Consider the following 9533-nt stretch of genomic DNA (forward strand, 5'->3'; position numbering starts at 1 on the left):
AGCTATACAACAGACATATATCTTTCTTTTTTTCTTTTTTTTTTTAACATAGACTAGTGTTAATGGACTCCAGATCCACTTTCAAATATATCTTGTAAGTGATTTCAGATTTCACTGGAGGCTCCAATGGCATGACAAGCATGGATCATCATTCCTCTGAACTCTTAACAGGTACCATAGAGAAGATGGATCATATAGTCAGTTTACAGCTCATACAGTAAACTGGTGTACACTATTTCATTATGTTTTGTAAATATATGTTGATATCACCTGGGAAAAATGTAAAAAGTGTAAAACATGGCCTCTGAGAACAATAACGTTGGCAAAGGTTGCAGAGGATGACATGCATGCATATGTGAGTGCATATGCGTGTGCTGGTTATGAGAGAGTACAAACTTAAGTGTAGAGAAGTGCTGATAAATTTGAACCTCTGCGGTTATGGCAGCACAGCAGACTGGAGGAAGACTCAAAGGGAAAGAATGATGAGCACCTCAGCAATGGGGAGCTTTAGTCTACATCACTGATAGATTAGTCATGCAGCCTGCTCAAGTCCAAAGACCTCACCCACCCTCACCCTTAGCAATGCAACACACCAATAAGCTGTGCATAAACAATATGCTGCATGGGCATCTGTACGTGGACGAATGTATAAACCTACAACAAAGGGACTTGGCAGAGAGGCTGATGTTCAGTGTCCACATGTTGTGCAAATGATGCATGGCACAGCACTTCCTTATGCGAAGATAAATAAACACGACTGCTTTTTCTGCTGAGCCTCAATCTGGGGGCTATGATGGTCAACAAGGGTCAAGTCTCATGATGGGTTATTTAAGTGCTAGTATGCATGACAAACAGAAAGAATATAAACATAAGATCACATTTCAAATCTATCTTTTTTGAACTGACCTAGTTGCTCTTTTAGGATGTGATTAGCTCTTCGTGACCAAGCTCTCCGCAAGCCACACTTCTAATATTACTTATCGTTTATTTTTTTTGGTTATCAGTGATGGACAAAGTTTGACGTACTTGTACTTTGAGTTAATATTTCTATTTTATGCTACTTTATACGTTTGCTTCACTACATTTCAGAAGGACATGTTGTAGTTTTTACTCTACTACATAGATTTGACTGCAGTACTCCCTAGTTACATTGTAGATTAAGACTTCAAAGCAGATCGACTTTAAATATGATTCATTGCATTTGTTTCAGAGAAAACTACCCAAGAATACATAAAACAAAAATCAGCTCTACCTTTACCAGCTACAACATTAAAATTGTGTTAACATTTTGATGCATCAATCTCCTGTGCCAACCTGCAAGGGATGAGTTGTGACAGCTGCGAAACTCCATTGTGCAAGAGATAAATCTGATTCAATTGAAAATCACACTGGGCGCTACTAACCTCGGATGTCGCAGGGAAAATGACTTTTATTGTGAAATGACCAGTTAAGGCAGAATGCGACACAGGAAGTTGCGCATTACGACTGCTGGTGAAGTGTTGCCATAACAGGCAAGTGGCTAACGCTAATGTTTGCTAACTAATTAGCACGATAGGTAAGTGGTGTTTATTTAAACATATTTTAAAATTCAGTTAAACGGCGATATATGTTTTAAGTGTAGGAATAATACAAAATAGCCGGTTGTCATTTCTCTCCTGAAATTTTTTGGGCCTTGTCAGTGAGCAGCAGGCTAACATCAACTAGCTAGCTTGCTGCTAGCAATGGCGAGCTTTTGTGGCTAGCTAGAGACTGTGATAGCGTTTGTTTATGTTAGCTCTGCGACAGCTTAATTTTCTAAAATCACTGGATCGAATCAAAATACATGTTTAGCAACTTGTGGCGATTCATGTTCATCATTGTTATAGAGTAATAAAAATTCGAAACATGGTATTTCATCATTGAAACACAAATGCAGCTTGCGTGAATGTTGGTTACCTCTGTTACGGTAGGTGGACATTTTCTGTGTTCAGCTCACAAGCGGTTAGTTAAAGCAAAGCTATGCCTAATAATGCTTTATTATTTTTTATAATGATTTTTTTTTTTTAAATAATAAAGTAATAACGGGGGAATGCGGCCCAGCTGCCCCAAAAAAATCCCTGAGCGTTTTAGTTTGATACCCTTTGATAAAACCAAACTTGTATGGCTGTGACGCTAGCACGACTAACGTTAGTAAACACCAGGCCGCGGAGTACACAGGGTGCCTGCTTCTCATCATGTTAGGGCCTTGCTAGTTGTTAGCAGTGTCACACCAGGCCAAACTTTTAATCAGGGCAGTACAGGATAGGTTCGTTTTTTTTCTTATCCCGATAAAAAAAAATCGACTGCTGACCAGCTGTCAAAGGCCTTTTCACGCATCATTGTACCCCAGCGCCGGTGACAACTGTGTGACAGTCATGGTATTGTCTGTATTGTATCAGTTTCATCAAACACTTGCTTGTGCCACTGAAAAAATGGAAAGGGATCCCACATCCTTTTAATAGGTCCACAGTACAAATTTGTACATTTTACAGTTTGTGTTGGAACCGCTGCAGCAAACTACAAACGTCTGCAAACTACACACTTCACTGAAGAGAAAACAATAACATCAATAATTGGAGCCTGATCAAAACATCAACTGGGCTGGTATACCAGTATTGGCATGTGTGTTGGCTGATTGTTGAGAGGAAATTGCTGTTCAGATATGCAAAAGATATCTTTGAGATAGTCTAGAAACACAGTTTTATTATTTACCACTGCCAAGTTTGTTTTTCAACTCTGAATGGTCCTGCTTAGCACACATCTTGGTCACAATTCTTTAGAGATAAAATTGAAGGATTCCTGTTTAAAATGATTATTTCATGTATTTAGGTAAAAACTATGCTTAAGTATTTTAGATATCAATCAGTCATCTTTGTTATTTTTCAAGAAAATTTACCTCACATTACCTTGTTCCAGCTGCTCATAGGTGAGGTTTTCTGTGTCTTGTGTGATCTTTAACGTAATATCTTTGGGTTTATAGATACTTGTCAGACATGTTGGGCTTTAGGAATAAATGAAATTTTGCCCAACATTCTGATTCACTGAGGAAATAACTGGCAGATTAATGTTTAATGAAAGTGTAGCCCCCAAAATAATGAACATCAGCATATATATTGTTATCAAAATCTAAAATATTGAAATACATGAGGAATCCAGCATCAGTCAGGCTATATTAATAACTTAACAAACTACTTTTCTGATTTTTCTCTTAAATCTAGGTGTCAGTGTTGTGTGTGTGAGAGTTCCAGTCTGAACCATGGAACAGTGTGCATGTGTCGAGCGGGAGCTGGAGAAAGTGCTCCATCGCTTTGTAATGTACGGACACCAGTCTGAGGAGAGGCTAGATGAGCTCCTGCGCAGTGTCTGTGAAATACGAGGACAGCTAGTTGCCTTTGGTAAGAAAAACTGAGATAAATAAGGTGAAAGAACACTATTAAGATACAATATGTATAAGTTAAGTGAATTAAATCTTAGTTTTATGACAGTTTAAATTTCTTTCTCCCATCATAAACTAAAATGGACGCTTCTTTGTTCATCATAACTTATAATGCAGTGAAAACTTGTCCTTTTTCTCTCTTGCAGGAGTACAAGATGCAGACTTATCAGTCTTATCTCAGACTATGGCCCAATGTTGTAAGAATATCAAAGAAACAGTGCAGATGCTAGCCTCTCGACATAAGGACATCCATGGCAGTGTATCAAAAGTGGGCAAAGCCATTGACAGAGTAAGGACAGGTGGCAACTTTCTTTAACACTTAACATTTCATATACACAAACATCATATCTGACATGCTTCTCTACAGAATTTTGATGCAGAAATCAGTGCTGTGGTGGCAGAGACAGTGTGGGACACACCAGAGAGACAGAAATACTTAAGTGAGACCATTGTGGAGCACCTGTACAGACAAGGAATGCTCAGTGTAGCAGAGGATCTGTGTCAGGTAAATGACTGAAACCTTCAATCTAATGCTTTTGGTGTAAACATACCTGAAAGGTGTGATTACTTCCCTCTGAAGAGATCAGATTTTATGTAATCCTTGTTTTTGTCAAGGTAATTGTGGGAATAGCTCTTCACCAAAATACCATTGTCTGTTTTCTAGGAGTCTGGTGTAGTTATAGATATGAGTATGAAGCAGCCTTTTCTGGAGCTTAACAGGATCCTTGAAGCTCTGAGGATGCAGGACCTCAGGCCGGCACTAGAGTATGTTATTATTTACCTTTTATCTGTATTTACTTATTCATCAGCTTTTTCAAAAATGTAAATAAACTGATTTGACTGTTTTCACAATCTGGCAGAGATAAAGCACTCACTTCAGAGTGTTCAGCATTTTTAAGTGTGTTGACATAAACCTGTTCATGTCTGCCCTTCTCAGGTGGGCCGTGACGAATCGGCAGCGCCTTCTCGACCTGAACAGCAGTTTAGAGTTCAAGCTGCACCGCTTGTACTTCATCAGTCTGCTCAGCGGAGGAATCAGCAACCAAATGGAGGCCCTGCAGTATGCCAGACATTTTCAGCCCTTCGCCTCTCAGCACCAGAGAGGTAAGTACAATACAGAGACATAATCTTAGTGACATTCCTGACACAAAAACACAAAGATGTGAACTTTAGATGTGTTTCTTTTTAATGTGAAAGAATTTGAGGCTCTGACTCTTTTCAGGAGAGACCCTGCAAATGATTCGGGATTTGTATAATAGCAAATATCAAAATATTATGAGGCCTACCTCAGATTACTCATGTAATGTTGTTTGTTTTTTTCCCCACCCCTGTACTTTTTTGTCATTTCAGATATCCAGATCCTGATGGGTAGTCTGGTGTATCTGCGTCATGGCATTGAGAACTCTCCGTACCGCAGTCTGCTCGAGACAAATCAGTGGGCAGAGATCTGTAACATTTTCACCAGAGATGCCTGCGCTTTACTGGGCCTCTCTGTAGAGTCTCCACTAAGTGTTAGGTCAGAAAACTATACACAAGACCTCATCCCTGATCTCCTTTTAATATGTTTAGATTTCTACCAAAGTTGAGGCTAAAGTTGAAACAGTTAGTACATTTTTTTCAGTTCAAGATGAAGGATAGAAAATGTTATTGCATTGTCATCCCCATGTTGTATTATTTAAGCTTGTGTGCTTAAAATATTACAGCTGCAGTCAAAGTATGTCAACATTGTCTATTTCTCTGCAGTTTTGCATCAGGCTGTATGGCTTTACCAGTGCTGATGAACATCAAGCAGGTGATAGAGCAGAGACAGTGCAGCGGAGTCTGGACACACAAAGATGAGCTACCTGTGAGTCCCTTTTGAATTTCCAGAAGACATGACCTTTCATTCTTTTTCAGCATTCACTTAATTCTCTGCCTCTCTGTTCATTTAGATTGAAATTGACCTTGGAAAGAAGTGCTGGTACCACTCTGTGTTCGCCTGCCCGATTCTTCGGCAGCAGACCTCAGAGAGCAACCCTCCCATGAAGCTCATCTGTGGCCACGTCATCTCCAGAGACGCCCTCAACAAGCTGACCAATGCTGGAAAGTAAGTTGGAAATGCAGCTAGATTTGTATGCACATGGTAGTAGAGGTTTAAGACACATTGTTTTATATTGTTGTGGTTTAAAACATTCAACGACCATATCCTCATTCATGATGAAATATTCTCATCTAATCAACCAAATTTTAAAAAAGGAAGCAATTATAATCAAGATTTGAGAATTGGCTTCTGGGCGTGTGTTGCATGTGGGTGTTATTATGTTGGGAAATTAAACCTGAAAGACAGTTACGAAGCATGGACAATGGGGGGGGAAAAAAAAAAAAGCCCCGAAACGTGGATGTCACAATCTCTATGACATCATCAACAAGGAAGACTTGGCAAAAATATTCTCTTGAACATAAAAAAATGAATCCAAAAACTTAATAGTATGCCACAGGAAATAACCAGCAGTGATGTAAAGTGTACATGATTCTAACATCCTGTTCCTGATCTCCTCATCCTCAGGTTGAAATGCCCGTACTGCCCCATGGAGCAGAATCCGTCACATGCCAAGCAGATCTACTTTTGATACCGCACACTCACCTCATGAGTAAGGATGAAGTTCCCTGGAGCTCTTTGCATTTCCAGGACCATTTGCTCTGGCCCTTTTCCTCTGTCCCTGGCCTCTTGGCCTGTTATTGTAAGCATTAAGGTTTTATCCCAGTGCTCCTCTGGACAGCCTTGGCCATCCCGTAACCCACCTCGGACCCTCCAACTTTGCGTAGTACACAGAGTCCTGCGGAGATGGTCCAACTACAACTTGTAGTAGAGTGAGGAGTCTGTCAATAAAGAGAACATCTTCACGAAGAAGCACCTCTGAAAAAGGATCATTCATTGAAACTCATTTGCAAATACCTGCAGAGTTATAGGCTTATCTTTTTAAAAATGTAATACTTTATAGTGTTTGTTTTCTCAGTTTTATCAACTGCTTGAGTTGGATGACTGCTTCTTTTTTCTTTTTCTTTTTTTGACAGAAGCAGTTAAATGATTATGGATGGGTGAGTGTGGGTAAATGGCATAGATAGGCAGTTTTTGACTTCTGGATGGTAATAAACTTCTATTATACCTGACAAAAACCACAGAGTAAGAAACTGTGTAGTAGGTTTATTATTTGCTGGTGAGGGGAACTGTGGAGGTGTGTCTTGAATTGAACTCTTTGATTGTGACCCATTACTCCTCCATAATGTAATAAAGGCCTCACGTAGCTTGAAAGTCACTGTTGGCTGATGTATCCATTTGATCAGTAGAACAATTAACTAACTCATCAATGGTGGAACAGCTATTTTTGTGACTGACTGCACCAGCAAGATTTTCATCATTATAGAAGCCATTTGTCTTGTTCTATGTATGTATTTAACAAACAACGACAAAAAGGAAACTAAAAATATATACTACTGTGAAATGTGCTTTGTTTCTATTTTTCATCGCAACCGCCAGAACGGCTCATGTAAAATAGTAAATTAAACTGAAGAGCAACATGCATAATCAACACTACTGCGTAACTTTCAGAACTAACGACTCAACAGTTCGCATCACGGTTGTGCCATCGCCTCACTCTGTCCTGCATTGTGTTTCCTAAGCTTGCACGCCATGTGATTTGGAGATGTGAAGTGGTGTGACGGTAGCCGTATGGTCTGACTTGCAGTGACTGTAGGCTTGTGATTCAGCTTTACTCGTCGTGAGTGGGAGGGAGTCCTCTGATCATTGTGGCTGTTGTTTAATATATAACTTAGAAAATGCCTCTGCTGCAATAGGTTTGGCTTTTATTTTAAATCGACTCAGAATAGAAACATTAAAATCCATACATTTCCTCAGGGCTCATTGTAACGGTTCATACCACACCTTGCAGTTAGTATTAAAAGTTGTACATTTTATATAAGGAGTCTTGAACAAAGATTACACATATTTCATTATTGAGGCTGATAGTTTGGGTGTTGCAGGAGTTTGTGTATATTATTCAACTGGTGATGTGTACACATACACTTGGGGAAAGCGTGTCACAAACTCCAAGCCATTTGGATGTACAATACAATATGTTTAGGTGATGAATACTAATAGTGCAAGTTCCCGGTGTCCTCTTGAAAATGGTGATGTCACCTCACGCTCGAGTGAGGCTAATTTGTTCAGCAAGCACTGCACCAGCATAGCTCACACTGACAATGCAACATTACCCTCAGTTTGAAGTCAGAGTTTAAGATAAACATTTATTTCGGGTTCATTTGGAATGGGTTAAAGCACATGTTTTGTGTGGACTTTCACTGAATTTCCTCTGTTTTTCTTTGGTTGACAATCATTCATTGCTTCTTTGAGTGTTCCTTCAGATAGACTGCTAGCGCTCCGTACTTCTGTTGTATTAATTTTGTTGAATGTTTGCATTTCTTGCTTTTGTGTGTTATGCAACCTTTATTGTAAATATTTATCCTCTAACATGTTTCATATACTTGCATCTGAAATTCAAATAAAAATTTATACTCCAAGTCAGTTTTGGAGGCTTGTACTGGCATTTGGTGGTGGACTGCTCCTACCATAACTACAGCTGCTCAGCCCTTGTTGTTTTTTACATCGCCACTTGGTGGAGCTAGTGCTACATAATCCATACATGAACTAAATTGCCCTGAAGTCTATTGCATCTCAAATTATAGGTTTTTAATTTGAATGAGTTTCGCATTTTTACTAATAAATTATTCACTAATAATTAATCATGTCACTTCATCAGATAAATGGCATTCTTGCTGATGGCATTCAGCGCTGCAATCCTCCTACAGGATGATAACATGTATGAGGTAAGAATCTTTTCTCATCCCACTTCAGCAAATCACTCAACCTCTCCCGAGCTGTGCAGTTATATTAAGCCCCAGTTTATATAATGTTTTAAATGCCAAGGTAAGGGCCTTGTGAGTCAGCCGCAGCTCATAACTATTCAGATTATCAGACACAAAAAAAACAACAGTGTTACGGACTTACATGTGCTGTTTCTCACTCATCACACAATAAACATACCTGTAATCATGACACATTTAGATTAAAAAAAAAAAGAAGAAAAAGTAATGTGTTAAATCTCAATTCCAGCCAAGATATCCTTGGATCTCTCTTCTGGTTTGATGGTTTCCATAGAGGTGTTTATTCTCTTGAGCAAACAGGGATCCTCCTATGTTTTTCATCTCAGCTGACCTTCCACCTCTCTGCTGTCTGTACGGCAGGAGATGGTATGCAAAGGGTAGAGCAGGGAGGGCCTTAGGGAGGGGCAGAGATAAGGATCCAAGGCTAAACCTCTAAAAGCCACATTAGTCCCAAAAGCCTCTGCCGTTCTGTTGTTCATTCTGTCATAAAGCTCCCGTCCTTGGGTTTTATTGGCACGCTCTGTGGAGATTTTAAGCCCCTACAGAGCAGGCAGGCGTCTGAGCCCTTGGGTGAATGCCATCAGTTACACCTCTAACATTTTGACAAGTGATTTCTAGCAGTTAAATTCAAGCTACAGGAGACAGAAAAGCCTATTATAAAGCATTATGCAGCCCTGATTTACACTTGAAGTGTCACTGGGGCAAGCACCAACTTAATTGCTGTTACACCACTTCATAGATGTTTATTATGAATCCAAAACAACCATATATTTATTTATACTGTACAGTTTTGATTCCAGTAAACAGACAAGAGTCACAGTATGTTGAAAGGTCAATTGAGAGCTGGCTTTTGAACCTTCATATATTAATAATAGACAACAGAAGAGAACAACTCCACCTACGTCATGCATTTGATGTTATTGGCTGGGTATGTGCAACAAATCGCACCAATAAGCAGGGCAGTCATATTCATCATCTGCATCTATTGATCGTTTTCATTCCAATCAAAAGATATGGAAGTATGTCCATTTAAGACAAGAGTGTGCTTGGAACACAATGACAGAAGGCCAATCAAATGAAAACTTACATTTATGTACAAAATATATTGGTATCACCTGACAGGAAACTGAATGAGAAGAAATAAGTCCAACATTTCCAG

At 39.3% G+C, this 9533-nt stretch overlaps 1 protein-coding gene across 1 annotated transcript; it reads left to right on the forward strand.

Moving 5' to 3' along the window:
* The first annotated feature begins 1463 nt into the window (after positions 1-1463).
* On the forward strand, positions 1464-6936 carry rmnd5b (required for meiotic nuclear division 5 homolog B). Its single transcript, XM_022752011.1, has 10 exons — positions 1464-1555; positions 3237-3413; positions 3601-3743; positions 3822-3959; positions 4119-4219; positions 4392-4558; positions 4805-4970; positions 5198-5300; positions 5386-5540; positions 6000-6936. The coding sequence occupies exons 2-10, from the start codon at positions 3275-3277 to the stop codon at positions 6061-6063; spliced, it is 1176 nt and encodes a 391-aa protein (XP_022607732.1). The 5' UTR covers positions 1464-1555; positions 3237-3274; the 3' UTR covers positions 6064-6936.
* The last annotated feature ends 2597 nt before the right edge of the window (positions 6937-9533 follow it).

This window comes from Seriola dumerili, unplaced genomic scaffold (assembly GCF_002260705.1).
Source record: "Seriola dumerili isolate Sdu_G_001 unplaced genomic scaffold, Sdu_1.0 BDQW01000161.1, whole genome shotgun sequence".
Taxonomy (NCBI): Eukaryota; Metazoa; Chordata; class Actinopteri; order Carangiformes; family Carangidae; genus Seriola; species Seriola dumerili.